Here is a 21,078-nt window from a genome sequence, read left to right as displayed (position 1 = left end):
CTTAGATAACTGACTTTGTGGCAAAAAAGAAAAATAATAGAAGTATTTATGAAGAGAAAAAAACTATTGTTCATTCAGATAAGGCACAAAAAGAAATCTAACCTCAAATTACCTCTAGTTTACCTAAAAATGTTTATAAACTGCTGTATGAATAATATTTTGAGAACTTTGTGGCATAAAATTTGCATCTAATCTTATTTCAAACTATCCTTTACATGATTACTGATATTTCCCAGATTCATGTCATGAAATTTGAGCATTGAGAGCTTATATTTTCACTTGTTTACTATAAGAGAAAATGAAATCAAAACTATCTAAACAGATGATCATCACAGGAAGTCCATACAATATGTACTAAGATCCTTTTCCAAGGTAGTCAAGTACTTTGCTTTGATGGTCTTGGAGGAAGCACCATGTGTCATAGGACACGTATTCCCTGAGGACTTTAGTAACTGGGGCCTCCTTGATGTGTTTTTGGTTCCAGCTATACAATCTTGGACATAGACTATGCCACAAAACAGGCAAAGGTTAGTAGACTCAATCCTAGAATCTTACAGCCTGGTGTCTGGTACAGGTGAAGGGTTGATTATTTCCTCCCTGAATTCCTGAGGGGATCTGTAAAGGGAGGAAGGGTCAAGAAGGATCAGGAGAGACTCAGCATCCCAGTGATTCATAATCTGGGTTTATCCAAAAGGAAGGACTGTGTGTAGCCTCAGAAATGTACTTTATATTAAAGTCTATACTGAGTTTGAGTTAGACTGAGATCTATGAAATAACTCTCTGCCAATATTATGTAAGCTTTTCTTCAAAACTATTTAAGATATCTGGACTATTTCCTAAGGCCACATGCTAATGTGGCCCCATATTAAGGATATGACTAGTTAAACTGGCTCTCAGTTGAGTGATAACTGTAGAAAACCAATTTCAAACCATCGTAATCCTTCTTAAACGTTATTACAAACTGGATAAGATGCAAGGACATCACTGAGAGTAAGAATAGTACATTCTTTCCAAACAGAAATATGGGGTTTTTGAATGAATATATCCTAATAAAAAATTTATTTAAAAAAATAAGAAATAGGGGTTTTTCTTTTTTATTCTTCAGTATTCTCCCCCTTTTCTTTCCTTTTTTCCTCTGCTCCTCTCAAATCTTATTAAAGAGTAGCTAATTACTGAGAGGTACATTTTCCAATTAACTTATCCTGGGCAGTCATCTAAGAAGTTAATTTGCAGAAACTAAAACACTCTTTAAATAATATACAAAGAGTTATATGTAAGATAAGTAATAACTTAAAATTGTAAGCTAAAATTGTTATGGCCAAAGCCTCACAGAATAGAATTATAAGGTTTCAGTTGCTCATTTGTTGGTGTGTGTTAGAAAGAACTAACAATAGCCAGGCATGCTGGCATGCTTCTGTAATCCCAGCAGTAAGGAGGCTGGCACAGGATAATTGCAAGTTTGAGGCCAGTCTGAACTACACAGTGAGACTCTATCTCAGAAAGAAAAGAGAAAAAAAAAACAAAGAGGGCTGTTGGACTGGCTCAAGTGGTAAAGCACCTGCCTAGCAAACATGAGGCCCTGATCCCAAACCCAGTACCAAAAAAAGGAAGAACCAGCAATAACTTTCTAACTTTACCAACCAAAACTCCATCAGCTCATAACCTGGAGAAGGGATATTCTTGGTTTCAGTGCCTGTCCTTGTGTGGAGTCTCAGTTGTCACAATAGGAGGGCATTCCTTCCACCAGTTTTGCTGTGAAGACCAGTGCTCGACGCTAGACCAGCAGCATTGAATCAACAGCAGCCATGTCACATAATGATCTTTTAGTCAGTGGCTGACTGCGTGTGAGCCAGTGGCTGCACCATTCAGCCTAGGTATATAGGGCTACACCATCTGGGATTGTGTAAGACACTCTGCCATGTTCACAGTACAAACAGCCTAATGACACAATGCTTAGAACATATCCCCGTCATTTATCAATGCATAACTGTACCTCTCACTATCTTTCAGATATATACAACCTAGGAAAACGGTATTTGGGGGAAAATTGCCTACAGATGATGTAATACATCTTTCCTTTTACAACATTAAACCAGTCCCAGGATTAAGGCAGATTGTCTGAAGTCATATACCTGGGTAGCATCATGTGACCCGGTGGAATTGGTTGTCTAGAATACCAAGGGCCTATTCTATTTGAGAGCATTATAAAAAATAACTCCATGAAACTTGTTGCTGTACTTACTTGAAAGATATTGTTGATGAAGTCTATTCATTTAGCAAATATTTACCAACTGCCTACTACACTCCAAGCACTGTTGGAGGTAGAAGGGAAAAAACAAGGAACAATACAGAGAAAGCCCCACTCTCATGGAGCTTACTGTAGAGCAAAGGGAGGCCATCAGTGCTGATAAATTCCAGGTCCAGACCAAGGGAGAAAACTGGAGCAGGGTGAGGGGTAGGGACTGATTGGAGTGGGATAGACACACCAAGTGGTCAGGGAAAGTCTCTATTAAGGTGGTATTTGGTCAGAGGCCTAAATAAAGTAAAGGAGTCAGGCAGTAGTCTGGGAAGAATATTCCAGAGGGATCAGTAGATGTGAAAGCCTTGAGGCTGGACAGAGCCTTGCCTGATCACAGAACAGCGAAGAATCAGCAATGAGACGGTGGTAGGAGATAATCCAAAAGAGGAAGAGGGGACAATCTTGTAAGGCCTTAAAGGCCATGGTGTGGATTTGGGATTTCATTCCGAGTGTATATTGGAGTTCTAGAGAGTATTAAGCAGAGAAAAAGACATGACCAATGTTATTTTAGAAGGATGGCTCTTGAACACAGTTTAAGGAACAAGGATGGAAGCAGGGCAATAGTAAGGAGCTCCTGTGAGAAAGGAGGGTGGCTTAGACCCAGAGAGCTATGATGGGGTTGGAGACAAGTGGCCAGATGCTGGATGTATTTTGAAGACAAACCACTCTGAATTTTTAATAATAAGTATAATAATTATCCTCAATTTTCACCTCTCTAAAATAGAGGTAATAATAGGTACCTGTAATTAAACTACAAGAATATGTAAAGTGCATAAAACAGTGCCTGACTAGTGTGAGCCCTCTGTGTTAATTGCTAATATTAGTATTTTCATCATCATGATTGTGAGTTGGATGTAGGATGTGAGGGGGAAATTGGGGTGACTAAGATTCTTGTTCTGAGCATACTGGTAATATGGAATTGTATTTTACTGAGACAAGGAAAATTGTAGGAAGTTTTCACTGTGTTGGGAATTCATGTGGTTTAACATTTTTTCTTTTTCTTTTTATTTTTCTTTGCTCTATAAAATAGCTATAAATTAGTTATAAATTAACAAATCAAGTAATTATTTAACAAGTAATTCTAACAAATTTGATCATGTAGTTCACACTTAGCATATTGATAGGTTAGAAAGTTGTTTTTACAAGCATGCGTTTGTAAAATTCTTCTTTAAAACACCAAATAGAGAAAACAAAAATCTTCTTTCCCAGAAAATAAAGCACTGTCATCTTTCTCACCTCACAGATGATCCAATCTCTCCCTACACGGGCTGGTTGTTGACTATTACAGAGACCAAACAGCCACAGCCCCTACCAATGCCGTGTACTGGAGGATGCTGGGCCCCCCTGGTTGACTATCTCCCAGAGACCATCACCCCACGGGGGCCACTGCATAGGTAAGCAGCAGATGTGGGTGGACGGAAGCAATCACTTAGCTTTGACCATACTTCTCTACCTAGGAGAAGGAAAAAACCTATCCCAGGTCCCACCGAGTGACTTTTCAAGTCACCCAGCAATTAAATAATCACCACTACAAAAAGCTGCCTTCTGGCCCTTTGAGTTTTTCCCTGGTGTCATCTTGATGTGCGTATGCATTGCGTGATGAATTTTAAACAGTGCACAACTCAAGAGAGGGACTCGTCTTTAGCTTGTCCTACCCCTCAGCAGTCGCTACCTGTGACTAGTGGACTCTCCGTTGTGTAATGGCTTACCAGATGTTTCTTCTTGTAGTGGGTCTCCGGCTATGTCAGAAGTTAACAAAAGCCTTCACGTAATTCCTCAGCAAGCCTTGACAGTTGCATTTAATTGTGACTTAATGATCTATTGATGTTTTTCTGTCCTCTTCAGAAGTTGCATTAATTTATTTGTTGGTCAGGTGCAATATTGCTGTGATTTTTATGACTGAGATGGTGGTGGATCACAGTGTGAGAGAAGATTGGGCTCTTCATCTACCCTTACTGCTTCATGCTGTCTTCTTAGGTAAGACTGGATCTAAGAAGAATGCTAGCCAACAGGGTCAAAAACATACAGAAAATTTCATAAAGATTTCCTTTTGCACCAACATCAGTTTGCTTCATTTCTGAACTAAATAGTCTCATTCATTTTCGTTGCCCCTTTGTGACATCTACTCTATAAAATTTCAGTTATCAGTCATTATTTGAAAATGTCATATTTCTACAATGTAAATTCAGTATAGCCTCACTAATGCTATATAAAGTAAATTGAACTTTTTTGAGAATCTTTGTCTGAAGAAATAAAACAATGAGACATGTTCAATGCAAAGAGAAAATAGTATGGAACACTAATATTGAAGCACTGAGTTGATGAGAAAAAAACTGGAAGTAGAACTATCGAGATCATTTAGAGAAAGACAAAATTGGAATCATTCAAGCCAGGCATGTTGGTACACACCTGTAATCCCAGCACTTGCAAGGCTTGTGAATTTGAGGCCAGCTTGGGCTACATAGTGAACTCTGTCTCAAAATCTATACATAGTGAAACTCTTTCTCAAAATCTATATATATATATATATGATCCTTCAGTAAGAGGAAGATCCAGGGAAGAGAACATCTCAGGAAGGAGGAATGCAAGTGACATCAAATGCTATGGAAAGGTCAAGAACAGCCCATCTCTCAACATTTTATGAGAACATTTTTTTAAAGAAATAAAACTTTTTATTTTTCCTAAGCCCAGCTTCTTTATGTTGATAACCCAGACAATAACAAAGAAAACCAAAACATTCTTTTAACATGTTCCTGCCAGCCATCTGGGAATCTTTACTATCTGTGGAATCTAAAGAAGGTTAACATTTGTTTATGCTAAGACATTCCACTGTTTTGTTCCAGGTTTGGACCATTACCGGCCTGAAGTCTTTGAGCACAGCAAAAAATTACTTCTTCACCTCCTGATTGCCCTGTCCTGCAACAGCAGTTTTCATGCCATTGCTTCTGTGCTCCTGCAGACCCGAGAGATGGGGGAAGCCAAGACTCTAACCGTGCAGCCAGCCTACCAGCCGGAATACCTCTACACAGGTAACAGAAGGAATGGCAGGCAGCCTGAGACAGGGTCACAAATGGGAAGATAAGAGAATGCGTCAGTGGAGCCCAAGTGAACTTACCTTACACCATTATCTCCAACTTTTCCCATGCTAAAATAACAGCGTGATGGATTCACACCATCTCACTCAATGCGAAATTGCCTTTTAAAAGCCTTTTTCAGTATTAACTGCTTTTAAATATGTTTTCATCATTATTTTGGAAATTTCTGCTCTCATTGAATATGTTTCCATTGATGCATCAGAATTAATATCTTTTCATTAGTCAAGAGGGCTGGGGGCATGGCTCAAGTGGCAGAGCACCTGCCTGGAAAGCAGGAGGCCCTGAGTTCAAATCCTAGTACTGCCAAAAAAAAAAAAAAACTAGTAACTCAAGAATACTGAAGGATGATGATAAGATAAGAAAGAGTGATTGTCTCCCTACCCAAAAACAGGTCACAGCAAGGGTCAGATGTATTTTGTATGCCTTCTGGTTCCCCTGAGAAAATGCTCATTTTATTGAATGATTGACTGTTTCCTCAAAGGCGCTTTTTAAAATAAGAGCTTATTAAAAACCATTGCCGTTTGGAATCTAGAAGTTTCTTCTCAGGAGTGGGAAAAGAAGGCTCTAATTGAGTCAAAGCAATTACTCTGCTGTGTCATACTGTGGAAAGTGGCCTTAGATTTTCACTATGGAAGTCATTGGTGTAGATACTCACAAAAACTTTTCCCAAAGGGGCTGGAGTGGCAAGAAGTAGAGCACCTGCCTACCAGCAGTACCAGCAAAGAAAAATAACCTTTCCCAAAATGTTGGCCAGTGGTTTTTATTTAGAACAGTAATATCCAAAATATCTTAAAATGATGATGAATATTACCAGCTAACAGAGAAAGGGCTACTTTCTCTTACCTATTTGTTTTACACATTATATTAGCGCTAGATCTTTTTTATTACTTTAGGAAGGAAGGATGTACCTTTCGTTCATCACTGGTACTCGGCTCTCTTGTTTTCTAAAGGAAAACATTTATTTGGAAAATGAATATGAAGTCATGGTTAACTCAGATGTAAGGCCCACTGACATCCATTGAAGTTCTTTATTTTGAGCCAAGCTACTCTTCACTGAAAATAACCCATCAGTAGCCTACAAGAGACACAGAACTCTCTTTACAATAGATGTTTAGGTAAAAGACTATGAAGAATTCTAGTTTTTCAAACTCTACAGGATAAGGATGTATTCTATTACATATGTGTGACTTAGGCTGAGAAAACTGTAATGTCTGTTAAATGGTGTATCTCCAAGTATGTCAGTTTCCATTCATTATACCACTGATGTTCTAGAAAATGACTTAGAGTAGGCATTTACAAAAAGACAAAACATGCACACATACCATAGGCAAGACTAATAGCAGCTAAAATGACTGACTGTCACACATAGGGAATAGGTTTACAGAGTATGGGAAATGTCCCCTTTTCATAAATAATCACTGAGCACCTAGTTTCACCTATAGTTGTTTTCAAATCCATAATAAAGACTATGTGATAGAAATTATTGTCCTTACCTTATTATAATAGAAAAGTAAGGTAGAGAATTAATAAACTCTGAGGTTTACACTGAAAGCAGCAGAGATGCTATTAAAACCAGGACTCAGCCAGGTACTGGAGGCTCATGTCTGTAATCTTAGCTATTCAGGAGACAGCAGTAAAGAAGATCAAGGTTCAAGGCCAGCCTGGGTAAATAGTTCACAAGACCCTATCCAAATATCCAACACAAAAAAAAAGGGTTGGCAGAATGGCTCAAGTGGTAGAGTGCCTGCCTAGCAAGTGTGAGGGCCTGAGTTCAAACCCCAGTACCACCAAAAAGAACAACAACAACAACAAAAAAGAATTCTTCACTAATTCACTGTGTCCATCAGACACAGTGACTATATACCTTTTATGATTATTAAAAAGAGAAAAAGAGATGATTGCAAGAAAACATTTTCCAACCCATAGCATAGCTACAGATATAGAGTGTTAACCAAATATATAGTAAAAAAAATTGCTTATATTTCTTTGAATACTATGCAATATAGTTTATTAGAATAAATTAATATGAGGCTTATGGTTTAGAACACTAGAAGCATGTACAGTGCCCTGGATTCGGTTCCCCACACCACTGTATCTGTTTACACATACACACACACAAGTACAAGCTTCTAGGCATATTTACTAAAAACATTAATTAAAACTTTTTAATTAGTCATTAAGTACTGGTATCTTGGGAGGGGGTGGAGGCAGGGGGCAGAAATGACCCAAGCCTTGTATGCACATATGAATAATAAAAGAAAAAAAAAAGTACTGGTATCTTCGTATGTTTAAATTGTCTAACACATAGGAATAATTTGTTAACAGCACAGTTAGTGGTTGACCTGTCACTGTTGAACTGTTCCTTGGTCTGGCCTGTGTATGCATGAAACACACATATATACCTCCCTTTTATGAAACCATCCACTCAAACCCCAGTGTTGAAAACAGCAGATCCACCCCTATTCCCAGCATGCATGCTGGTTTACACAGAAGAGCAACTGAATCCATAAGCAAAGAAAAACTGGCTGTCTTGTTTAATCATAGCCACCACCCAAATCAAGTATTTCCCCTCCCAAACTTAAATAACTTGTTACTGCTGTGTGTTCACCCCCAGGCCTTCTTGAACATGCTGACAAGCACCCTGTTAGCACATCCCTCATTAACCTTCTCCTCCCACCAGGTGGCTTTGACTTCCTGAGAGAGGACCAGTCATCACCCGTGCCAGACTCAGGGTTGAGCTCCAGTTCCACCTCCTCCAGCATCAGTCTGGGAGGCAGCAGTGGAAACCTCCCACAGATGACCCAAGAGGTAGAAGATGTGGACACAGCTGCTGAAACAGATGAGAAGGCAAATAAGCTCATTGAGTTTCTGACAACCAGGTAATGAAGGGTCAGGAGTCATGCTGCTGTTTTCAAGTCGGTCTTCTGAAAAAGTGCCAACACTTTAAACCACACAGGCAGAAAAGTGATTCTGGAATTCTGACAAAGTCCTTTTTCCCCTTCTCTCATGGATCTGCTGAAGTCTGTGTAAAAGGCAAATGCTGGTAGACGTTGTCATAGATCCCAACAAGAGATGGTTGATGAGCAAGGAGATTTCACAAAAAAAAAAAAAAAAAAAAGATAATATTTTTTCAAACCCCAGAACCACAAAAAAAAAAAGTTTTATAACCTTGAGATGAGATGTACCACCAAATTAACTAGGAGAGTTTTTTAAAAAATAGATTGGAGGCAGAACTTCATGTGTGCTTTTAAAAATGCAAAATGACTGATATTTTTGACATTTTGTGTGTTTTGTTTAAGGGCATTCGGTCCACTCTGGTGCCATGAAGACATTACACCCAAAAATCAAAATTCAAAGAGTGCTGAACAACTGACTAACTTTCTGCGTCACGTCGTATCTGTATTTAAAGATTCCAAGTCAGGTACTTCCTCCTGTTTTCCCAAATCCCTCTGTCAGCATTTTTCTGTTGTGGGGTCACTCTTTTATGATGAGACATATAATGTAGTCCTGACACTCAATAGCTGGGGCATAAGCACATTCAGAGCAGAGTTTTGAAGTTTGTTTCAGGTGCTGCCTAAATGAATGGTAGTTAACTGAGTGATGGTGCCTTCTCTATTGCATTCTGTTCTGTTAAATATTTTCCCTCATCTTGTTTGTTCCAGGTGCTCTGTTTTTAAAACCTTACCTTTAGTTAAACTGTACATAATATTAATTTTATCTAAAGAAAAACCAAGACATAGATTTTGTTAATTGACTGTCATCAGTCTCAACTGTGGAAATGACTGGTTGAAATGATCAAACAGTACAGCTGCCTATAATCCCAGCTACTTGGGAGGCTGAGATCTGGAGGATGGAGGTGTGAGGCCAGTCTGGACAAATAGTTCACAAGACCTCATCTCCAAAATAACCACAGCAAAATGGATCAAAAGACTGACTCAAGAGATAGAGTGCCTGGTTTGCAAGTGCAAAGCCCTGAGTTCAGAACCAAGTCACACCAAAAATAAAAGAAAAGAAAATAATCAAACTGGTTTAAAAAATAATAATAATATGTAATATGAAGCTGGGACTGTAGCTCAGAGAGAGTTCTTGCCTGGAATGTGAGTCCCTGGGTTCAATCCCTACCAACATTTAATTAATTGATTAATTAATTAAAATAATAAAAGAATTTGTGATAACATGTTTCGGCTTTAGAAGTGTTTGCTAGCACTTCCTGTACAAATGGCCATTCAGTATTCTGAACACAGGATGATCCCCATTCAGACTATAGCAGTCTCATAGTATGTAAATGTTTGCCAGCAGCTGAGATCCCTTCAGATCCAGCTAAGCCTTGCTGATTTGTGTGCATAATTTAAACTTGGTTCCTCAACATGAAGTGAAAACTGTCTCTATCTTTTCCCTCACACCAGTGCGGCAACATTAAATCCAGCTCACTTGCTTTCCCATCTGCTCTGAGAGTTAACGTATTTCCTAATTTGAAACATTCCAGGCTAGCCACATCTCTTCATAAGAAATACTGGGCTGGAGGTGCGGCCTTAGCAGTAGAGCACCTGCATCACAATCAAAGCCCTAAGTTCAAACCCCACAACCACCCCCAAAAAATTATAAACTGAAGAAATACTAATATGCTGAAATAGTAGTCATTTCAGAAATAGGATTGCCATTTCTTGTTTTGAGTTTCCCCTTTGGAATGTATTTAAATAATTTAGACCTCAAAATTCACTTAATTGAACACAACCCAAAGGACCATCATTTATTTGCTAGGTAGGTAGTCTAAAACTTGAGTCATCCCTCCATTTCATGGTTTAATGTGAGCCATTAATTATCTAAAACCTTTGATCGTGTGAAGATTATAAATGATAAAGTGTACAAATGCCTCATACTTAATGCTGAGGGTACATCAAACTACTTAAAATCAAAGTCGTCTTATACCTCCATCATGCTATTGTTACCTATTCTGCTTTGTCACATGCCACTCTCAGCCTCGTTTTGCTGTACACACACAAGGAAAGCGTGTGGATTAGTCAGGAGCGCATGGCTGCTGTAACATACAAGCCACAGAGCTCAGAGCTTAACACATCGATGGTTTTTCCTGGATCAGGTGCTTCAGGGACCCTGCAACCTTGGCCCTCTGCCTCCAGCCAGCAGTTGGAGGAAGAGACGGTGAGAGGAGGGGTACTCAGGGTGTTTCCAGGCCAGGTCTGAAAGGGCACCTAGTGCTGCTCCCCACATTCCACAGGCCAGAGTGCAGGCACCTAGACACACCTCACTGTAAGAAAGGCTGGGAACTGAGGACTTGCTGTGTGGCTGGGGAGAAAAGGAGCCTTATTCTTATCCCAGAGGACAACGTCAGAGTAGTAAAATGTGTTAAAGTCACAAAAGACATGAAACAACACTAATTCATAAGTTGCAAACTGCCTATATGGATTTCATCCTCAATTTCCCATCTTAAATATGTACAAATATGAAGATAAGTAATAACACGTTTGTGAGCGCACATTATCTGTCAGACTTGATACTGGGCACTTTATAAGTAGTTTAATTTTCACAGCTATGTGAAACGGATGCTATTGTTCCAAGTTGAAGAGAAGGAAAGAGCATCTTAGGCAACACATGTCTTTGCCAGAGTTACAAAGACCCTAATTCAAAACTAGGAGCATCCTAGTTTTGTCTACCATGCATTGCTTCCCCAAGATTTATCCAATATTTGCTTTTATTTTATTTCATTTGTTTTTATTTTAAAATGTTTCTGGGATTTTTTTTGTTTTATTTCTTTGTTTGTCTGTTTGTTTTTTGTATGGGGGTCTCAGTACATTGACCACGCTGCCCCTGAACTCCTGGGTTCATATTACTCTCCTGTCTCAACCTCCTGAGTAGCTGGGCACGTGCTACTGTGCCCAGCTTAAAATGACGGATTTTTTTTTTTTTTTTTTGCGACACTAGGGTTTGAACTCAGGGCCTAAACCTTGAGCCACTCCACCAGCCCTTTTTTGTGATGGGTTTTTTCAAGATAGGGTCTCATGAACTATTTGCTTAGGCTGGCTTTGAACCACAATCTTCCTGATCTCTACCTCCTGAGTGGCTAGGATTACAGTCGTGAGCCACTAGCACCAGGCAAAATGACTGATTGTTAACAAAGTGCCACCACTGGGTAGCTGTGCACTGTGAGCCTGTTTTAAACCTGCAGGGGACTTTGATGCCCCATTTTCAGCACAGAGACTGACCTGTTCTTTGGCTCTTCTGGCCCTAGGTTTCCATTTGGAGCAACACTTGAGTGAAGTCGCCCTGCAGACAGCCCTTGCCAGCTCTTCCAGGCACTATGCTGGTCGGTCCTTCCAGATATTCCGGGCCCTCAAGCAACCCCTGTCAGCTCACGCCTTGTCCGATGTGCTGTCCAGATTGGTGGAGGTGATTGGAGAGCACGGAGATGAGATTCAGGTACGGGAGGAAAGGCCTGTGCTCACAGAGGCTGAGCTGTCATTTCCAAAGGGAAGTGAGCCTTCTTTTTCTCACTAGTTACTCCATCCATTTGAGCAATTTATTTTAAAAACTTTTAAAAGGTGACTTTAATATTTCCAAAAGTCTCTCCACAGGGCAGTGTTGGAATAATTCAATGGATGCTATTCTGTTTTATAAAACAAACACTGAAATCGTTTTGTGGCTCCTTTTTTTGTGTGGGACTGGAATTTGAACTCAGGGCTGTGTGTGCTTGCAAAGCAGGCACTCCACGGCTTGAGCCACACCTCCAGTCCATTTTGCTCTGGTTATTTTGGAGATGGGAGTCTCATGAACTATTTGCCTTGAATTGCTATCCTCCTGATCCCATCCTCCCAAGTAGCTAAGATTACAAAGCATGAGCCACCAGTGTCCTGCTTTCCTTTCTCATTTTTGTTGTTGGTTTTAGTTAGTGGAGAGTGGGTTATTTTATATTGTTTTAGGGTTTTTTGCCACCCACCAACGATGCAGTGATACAATATTCCAACCCAGAGCAGGGATCACCATTGTGTCTATGCAAAGCACCACTCTTCCCTGTACAGTCTGCCTTGAGTGGGAAAAGCTGAAGACAGTTGGAGAGTGATTGCCACAGGCAGGCTCTATAGGGAAAGCCCGGAACCTGGGTTGCTGAGCAAGTGGAAAGCCAAGGGCATTCCAGGGTCTGAGGCTTGGGCCAAGTCATTCTCCCCACCAGCATGTTCCTGCATCTCAGAAGCCTGTGCACCTATAGGTTCTACTTTTTTCTTCTCCTGTGGCCATTAGAAACCTTCCTACTCCTCACATCGTAATCTCTACTTCCAGGCATCGTTGCTCTGTATTTCAGTTTCCCACCGGCTCCCTCAGCAAGAAGCCATGCTTCTCCCTCCCTTTTGGATCTCAGACCCAAGGAAATAAGTCCTTATGATTATCTGCTAACTCCTAAGCCATCAGAATTTCCTACATTGCCCTTAAAATTTGTATTTAGGCTTTGTAAATTAATGTACCAATTGTCTAGCTTTCAGAAAAATTAGCATTGTTAGAATACAGTTTGCATTAATTAAATTTGTCTTTGGGAAGTGAACAGTGACTATAAGCAGGACAAAATGTTATCTTTGTGTGTTTGGCAGGGTTATGTAATGGAAGCGCTCCTGACTTTGGAAGCTGCAGTGGATAACTTGTCTGAGTGCTTGAAGAATAGTGATCTCTTAACTGTGTTATCTCGGTGAGAATCATTTTGCTGAAATATTTGGAAGATGCTGGACTTTGGGGCAGAGTACAAAGAACAAATTTAGTTTTTGAAGTATATTTATGACTTGAAAAAGTGTGTATGGTATTTTCTTAAGTTTAAAAAAAAAAAAGGAAGACAGTGGGGCATGCTGGCCCATGCCTGTAATCCCAGCACTCAGGAGGCTGAGGTAGGAGCACCAAGAGTTTGAGGCCAGCCGAGGCTATATAGCAAGTTCAAGTCCAACCTGAGCAACACAGGGAGATCTTGTTTCAAAAACAGCAGTGTTGGCACACGCCTAAAATCTCAGCTACTTGAGAGGCAGGAATAGGAGAATGGAGGCTCAAGGCTAACCCAAGCCAAAAAGAAAAAAAAAAAATAGTGAGACTCTCTCAAAAACAAGTCAGGCATGGTTGTGCACACTTGTAATCCCCACACTTGGGAGACTAAAGCAGGAAAATCTCAAGTTTGAGGCCAGTCGGGAGTACAGAGCAAGATAGTCTCAAAGGCAAAAAAAGAAAATTATAATGCAGGTAAGCTGTAAGGACTTTACAACTTCGAGGCGGGGAAGAACATGTGCTGGCACACACCAAGAAGGCAGAGGCAGGGAGATCATGAACTAAGTCAGTAGACAGACACCAAATATTACCTCCACATGAAACACATAATGATTTTCAGTTTCTAGTTTTTGTCCTTGAGTATTTTTTTAATTATGTAATGATTATCCTATTTCTGACATTGGTGAATACAAGCTAAAACTGTGTATCATTTTTAAATGAATATATACAAAGTTCACTAAACCATTTCTACAAAAACAGTTGGAAAAATGTTGACTTAAATTCCACCTTGAGATCTTTATTTTTTTCACTTCTGCCAGTGTTTAAAGACCTATTTGAAATTATTTATGATTCCCTGTTTGTATAATTGAGCTCATCTTGGAATTGAATCAGTAAAGTTATGTCCTTGTGGGCCTTGTTTTATTTTTAGTTTGAGCACTTTCTAGTAATTTTTGATATAATTATTAACATCTCTATGAACCTGCAGACTTACCTAAGTCAGTAAAATTTAGCAAGAATGCGGATATTTTAATCTTTTCAGCATGAGTAAATTTAGAAATTATTTTTCATAAATCTTAAAGTATAAAAAAGTTCTTTGGCATGAATATTTATTAACTTTTTTTCTAGATAATATCATTTCTTATCCATTAACAGAATTTTAAGTTCATGCACATTATTTCTTTCATAATTATACTTGTTAGAATTAAAAAAGGAAAAAAATCATGAAAGCTCAGTATACTGCTGATTTTTTTAGGTTTTCAGTAGGTGGAACTCAGAACTGGGTTTTGTTTTTGTTTTGTTAAGAAGGTTGTTCTTTTTTTTCTTTGTGGTACTGGGGATTAAACCCAGGGCCCCACGCCTTGGGGTGGACTCACCATTTGAGCCATGCCCCCTGCCCTTTGGTTTGTATTCTGTTTCTGAGATTGGGTCTCAGTAACTTTGTCCAGGCTATCCTCAAACTCAGGCATCTCCTACCTCAGGCTCCTGAGTAGCTGGCTTACAGGAAAGAACCGCCACACCCAACTGAGATGGTTGTTCTTTTTTGGTGGTACTGGGGTTTGAACTCAAGGCCTCATACTTGCTAGGCAGGTGCTCTACCACTTGAGCCACTCCACCAGCCGTTTTTTTGTGTTGGATATTTTTGAGATAAGGTCTCAGGAACTATTGGCCTGAGTAGCTAGGATTACAGGAGTGAGCCATCAGCATACGGTCAAGACAGCTGTTCTTGATAAGGTTTTTTCATAGCTATAAGTTTAAGGCTTAAGAAAAGGGAAATTAATAGAAAGTAGTATTTCCAAAGAATGATTTCAAATTGGCTTTTCAGCTAAGCCTGCTGATATTCTACTGAACTTAACTATTTTTACCCCCAGCTCTTCATCACCAGATTTAAGCTCTAGCACTAAACTAACAGCAAGCAGGAAGAGCACAGGACAACTAAATGTGAACCCCGGAACTACCAGCGGCAATACCACGACTGCAGAACGGAGCCGGCATCAAAGAAGCTTCTCCGTGCCCAAGAAATTTGGTGTTATTGACCGATCCTCAGACCCACCTCGAAGTGCCACACTGGACAGAATTCAGGCTTGTACCCAACAGGGCCTCTCCTCAAAAACCAGAAGCAACTCCTCCTTGAAGGACAGTCTCACGGACCCATCCCACATCAACCATCCCACTAACCTGTTGGCCACCATTTTCTGGGTGACTGTGGCCTTGATGGAATCTGACTTTGAGTTTGAATACCTGATGGCCTTAAGGCTGTTGAATAGACTCCTGGAGCATATGCCGCTGGATAAGGCTGAGAACCGGGACAAACTCGAGAAACTCCAGGCACAGCTCCAGTGGGCTGACTTCTCTGGGTTGCAGCAGCTGCTGCTGAAAGGGTTCACATCCCTCACCACCACAGACCTCACCCTGCAGCTTTTCAGCCTGTTGACCCCTGTGTCCAAAGTGTCCATGGTGGACTCGTCCCAAGCTATTGGTAAGGCCAACATCATTCACTTGTGCAGTCTGCTGGAGGTTGTGTTCATCCTCAGTGTAATTAGATAATATGGACTTAGATGCTTTTACTAATTCTGCTACTAACTGGTTCTTTGGGGGTGGTTTGTTTTTCTTTTACAATTCTATATCATGGGGCGGGGATGTAACTCAGTGGCAGAGTACTTGCCTAGCATGAATGAGACCCTGGATTTGATCCCTAGTACTGAAAAAAAATCTATATGTATTCTTATTTATATTATATGCAATATTTTAAGGCAATAATATAAAATGGGCAGAAATTTTGTATAAGATATTAATGATTTCTTTGTTATTTCCAGGTCAAAGTGAAGGTACTATTAATTTATTTCATTGCTCTTATACAGGCTTTTTTTCTTAATTTCCAAATCTTTTATTTTTTTCTATACCTTTCTTTTCCTCTTAAAAAAAGGAAGGCTTTTTTTAAAGCCTTGGAGGCTACTTGGGAGGCTACCTGGGAGGCTGAGATTAGGAGGATCACAGTTTGAGGTCAGCCCAGGCAAATAGTTCATGAGACCCCAATCTCCAAAATAGCCAGAGCAAAATGGACTGGAAGTGTGGCTCAAACAGCAGAGTACCTGCTTTGCAAGCGTGAAGCCCTGAGTTCAAATTCCACTCCTACCGAAAAAAATGATTGGTTTCCTGTTATTTTAAATTAAGCCAAATAAACACACCAGACTTTTAATACCATGGCAAATAGTACAGAATTCATTTCATGAACTAGATTTTTACCCAGGTACCAAATCATTTCTCATCATTTTAAACTATGTGACCAAGATTTAAATTGGTTGGCTGATGTCCTCTTACCCCAGTTTTTCTTAAAATGTATTTTTTTGGTAAAAATTTCAAACAAGTGCCTCAACTTAGTTGAGTCTCTGCCAATAAAATCTATTTAATAATCCTTATTCACAAACAGTCCACAGCAAAGATGACCTCTGAGTGTTAAAACCGCAAGTCCACTTCAGTGCCTCTTTTGCCATCAGTGTCATTGTGGTTATATTTTTTCGTGGATTTTGTATTTAATCATATTTAAGCTGCTTGCAAAGACTGATTTTACATTAGTCTGAAATAAAATCTATGGCATGCCTTTCCATTGTCACCAGTTGAAATGTACCATAGTCAGCCATCCCCGTTGTCTCTTCTCTAATCCAGGGTTTCCACTGAATGTCTTGTGTCTCCTGCCTCAACTGATCCAGCATTTCGAAAATCCCAATCAGTTCTGTAAGGATATAGCTGAAAGGATTGCTCAGGTATGTGTTACAGTTCCATACCTGGGCAAGGCCATTTGGACCTTTGGGAAGGCCCAGTGTCAGACAGAAATTACCAGGCCCAGTGAAAGCAAAGTTTTTTTCAAAAACTGTTATCACTAATAATGGACATTTCTGAGTATTCAGTGCTAACTGTCTTCCTTGCTTTCGTTTTTAAGAAAAAACAAGGGAGGAGAATTTGTGAAAAATTATATTAGCTAATTACTAAGCTAGAAGCTACTAAAAAAGTATCAATGTGCTTTCCAGACTGTCAGGACATATAGCAAGGTTGCTTACACTTCATCTTATTCATTGGAGTACTTTGTCCCTAATTGGTTCTCTTATCTTAAAAGGTTTGTTTGGAAGAGAAAAACCCCAAGCTTTCAAATCTTGCACATGTTATGACTCTCTACAAAACACACAGCTACACAAGGGACTGTGCCACATGGGTCAATGTGGTCTGCCGATATCTTCATGAAGCATACGCCAACATTACATTGAACATGGTCACCTACCTGGCAGAGGTAAGCTTTTCAAATAAGAGTAACATCTCCTACGGCATCCATGGTTAAACTATTTACAAAGAGCTGCTAATAGGCACTCGATTATAATGGAGGGGTACACTGCACATGTGTATGGAATTATCACAATGACACCCCCTTGTATTATTAATGTATGAGAATTCAAAAATACAATTTTTAAAAAGGCCTATCCTAAGTTTCACTCTGCTACTTTTGATAATCACCTGGCCACACCTGTCCCTACAGGTCAGTATGCCCATACCTCAACACCAAGAAGTATGGAAAGTGCCAACACAAAACACTGCTTACAAAGGCAGATGATAATCAATGCCTGTCTTCAAAGAAAGTAAGGGTGGGATGACAGCAAGGAGGCAATATTGTTTAGGAAATTAGTCATAAATGTTTTAAAACTGTAAATGGGATATGATGTACACATACAATGGGATATTATTCAGTCTCAAAAAGGAAGAAATTCTGACACACACTGCAACACAGATGAGCCTAAGGACACCATGCATGCAAAGTGAAATAACCAGACGCAGAAAGGGCAACTATCATACAATTCCACTTACACGAGGTACATAGAGGAGGAAAATTTATGCAGACAGAAAGCAGAGCGACAGTCACCAGGAGCTAGTGACAGTAATGGACAGTTATCTTAGAGTGCCTGATTTCAGTGTGGAATGATGGGCAAGTTCTGGAAGGAGATGGTGGTGACGGCTCCAAGGTGGAAGTGTACCGAATGTCGCTGAATTATACCCCAAAAATGGTTAAAATGGTAAATTTTACCACAATAAAAATATTAAAACAGGTCACCTGATTTGCTCTATTTAGCCCTTATCACAAGCTTTTCACTGAAAAACTTCATGTAAACTTACCCAACTTCCTACGATTATATAATATATGTTAACTTCTATTTCAGTTAGTCACATGTGCATGCCCATGCACAATATATTATACATGTATAATTTTGTGTAGCTGTGGTATTCCCCTTGAACCTGCTCTGTTCACTTAGTATTAACTTTGTGTATGTGTTTCCATGTGTTGATGTAACTCATCGGGTGATGTTTTCAATTGACTGGAATTCTGTCAGGTTAATGTAACACTTTGCTTAATCATCTCCATTTTGCTGATTACATTTTGTTTTCTATTACAAGAGGTCCTGTTAATGTTGATTTGTTTTTTTGTACTGGGGTCCCTTGCACTTGCTAAGCAAGCACTTTACCACTTGAGCAAGACCTATGTTGACCTTTTATCAAGTGACGGTTGATGTTTTATCAAAAGATCATTTATTTTACCAATATTATTTTTACTAATATCAAATGATCCCATTTCCCAAAATGGAACTATCCAGTCCAAGGGCATAGATATGTGGATGTTATTTAGTTAGTACACTTGAGAAATTGGTCTTTACAAAGACTTTCTTAATTTATAATACTACAAATGATATGTGAATATTTTTGTTTCCCATGGCGCCAACAAATTTTGCCATTTCACATTCCTTTTTTCAGTTTAACACTTTTTAAAAATACTTTCAGATTCTTTTCTTTGTATTTCCTTTCTAGCAAAGATTGCCATTTTTTCCACACAGTAGATCTATGTAATTATCTATAATTGTCTACTTCCTTGTGTTCTAACTGCTCAGTTATTTCCCTTGATGACTTTTGATGTGGAATTTCAGCATTTACTTCAATCATTTCTACTCATTCTTTACTTTGAACAGTAAATGTTTATCCTGATGCCTATCTACATATTTTCTCATTATTTTATTTTTCTTTTGGATAATATCATTGATTTTTATTTCTAGTTATAAAAGCAGTATATGTTCACAACAGAAAATTTGGAAGTTACAGAAAAAAAAATGTAAAGGAAAGAAAAAATTATGGGAAAATATATTATTTAAAGAGAAACACCTTCACCACTTGTGGAATATCCTTTTCCTAATCTCCTTACCAGACAATTATCAGTTTCTAATCTTTGCCAATTCGAAAATGACAAACTGTATCTTTTGTTTTTGATTTGTAATTTCTGATTGTGTTGTTTGATGCTGTTCTTGAGGTTTATTTTCTCTTTTCTTTGGCATTAGAGTTTGAACTCAACACTTTGCACTTGCCATTGAGATTCATGGTGTGGACTTTATATTTGTGTCTTCAGACCTCCCCATGTTGTCTTTGGTAGTGTCTTCGTTTATCTGATAGTTAGGGTTTTCTCTCCCCTCCTAAGAGAGCATGCAGTGACAAAGCTATTGGAAAGCCTGGTGCTTTCTGTGGCAGTCTGGTTAGAGCTGACTCCAGCTGTCCTTTGTCTCCCAAAGCTGCTAGAAAAGGGTCTTCCCAGCATGCAGCAGCCGCTCCTCCAGGTGATCTACAGTTTGCTCAGCTACATGGACCTCTCCGTCGTTCCTGTCAAGCAGTTTAATGTGGAAGTTCTGAAGACCATTGAAAAATATGTACAGGTGAGTATTTGGTGTCTTCACTTCTCAGCAAAGCCATTCCAAAAAGACTGAGGCTTGGGTACACATCCATGTGGGCCCCAGAGCACACATTCATTTCTTGATGTCCATGTCACAGCCAGGCAGTTCAGCTGTTACTTGTCCTCACCCTGAGTGACATTCCGAAAAAAAAGAGCAAGGCCCTGGCACGATCATCACTTCAGAGGACACAGTTCTGCCTTGCAGGAGTCACAGGCTGGGTGTCAAAGCACATACCTGGCTGGGAGGGTGGGGGCAGGTCCTGTATCAGTGTCCCATTGTAAAGAAGGAGCATGAGTGTGCACTCACACATGCCAAGTTCCAGGCCAGAAAAGGTTCAACATAGCAAAGGTTACTCCACAGTTAAAAGCACCACTTTGGCATTGAGAAAACTAAGATGAAGAAACTTGCAGAAATGAACTTAAAAATACTCCAACAAACAACTAAAAAATGTTGGGGGAATAATTAAAGCAAAGTGAAAAAATGTGAATAATTAATGAAGAATACAAAGGGGAGCATTATGCTAGTCTCTGTTTCTGTTTATCTTAATATATTTCCATAACAAACAGCTCTGAAACGTGTAATAAAAACAATAACAAAAGCAAGAGACTGGCCACAAGACGTCAGGTAGTGAAGAGTGGACCTAGTATTTGTACCTGGCTCCAAGGTCACTGGTGTTGTTTCATTTGTACATTTCAACCTGTCCCGCATGATACTTGGTGAACATCAACAAACACCTACAGATTGCTTCTTTAAAGACATAGCCTGAGACTATCAGGAAAAAATAAATGAAGATAAAAATCTAAAGCAGCACACAGACTAGAACAAGTTTCTAGAACCTCCATGGGGTTCCGTGGACAGGCCGTACTCAACAGCATAGATGCAATTTTTTCCCCACATCTTCTCAGTTCCTCTCTTTCTTTCTTGGTGAGTTGTAGAATTCAAGAGCAATGCTAGGCTTTCTCTGGTTAATCTCATTAACAAAGCCATACCGTGTAAAATTTAGACATGCCTTTCCATCTTTACTTCACCAATCACATTGCTTAATTTTTTAATGCTAAAAGTGATTTCCTGTCTTTTTTTTTTTAAGTGACAGTTGTGCCACATGGTAGACATTCTGGCTCAGCACTCACAGGAGACAGGGGTCAGTTCACATCTGTCATCTGACAGTCCTGTGGCC

General features: G+C 39.5%; 1 protein-coding gene across 9 annotated transcripts in view; it reads left to right on the top strand.

The window, feature by feature from the left end:
- Fry (FRY microtubule binding protein) overlaps nt 1–21,078 on the top strand; it is a 424,076-nt gene that overhangs the window by 355,095 nt on the left and 47,903 nt on the right. For all 9 annotated transcript variants that reach the window (XM_074043595.1, XM_074043591.1, XM_074043590.1 and 6 more), the window contains 11 exons: nt 3,543–3,693; nt 4,173–4,276; nt 5,143–5,328; nt 8,075–8,273; nt 8,694–8,815; nt 11,642–11,829; nt 12,993–13,087; nt 15,018–15,625; nt 16,813–16,910; nt 17,261–17,431; nt 19,743–19,883. In XM_074043595.1, the coding sequence (XP_073899696.1) occupies nt 3,543–3,693; nt 4,173–4,276; nt 5,143–5,328; nt 8,075–8,273; nt 8,694–8,815; nt 11,642–11,829; nt 12,993–13,087; nt 15,018–15,625; nt 16,813–16,910; nt 17,261–17,431; nt 19,743–19,883 (2,063 nt within the window). The remainder of the gene's footprint in view (nt 1–3,542; nt 3,694–4,172; nt 4,277–5,142; nt 5,329–8,074; nt 8,274–8,693; nt 8,816–11,641; nt 11,830–12,992; nt 13,088–15,017; nt 15,626–16,812; nt 16,911–17,260; nt 17,432–19,742; nt 19,884–21,078) is intronic.

This window comes from Castor canadensis, chromosome 10 (genome assembly GCF_047511655.1).
Source record: "Castor canadensis chromosome 10, mCasCan1.hap1v2, whole genome shotgun sequence".
NCBI classification, from domain to species: domain Eukaryota; kingdom Metazoa; phylum Chordata; class Mammalia; order Rodentia; family Castoridae; genus Castor; species Castor canadensis.
The sequence above is the reverse complement of the archived record's forward strand: the minus strand, read 5'-3'. Positions and strand labels throughout refer to the sequence as shown.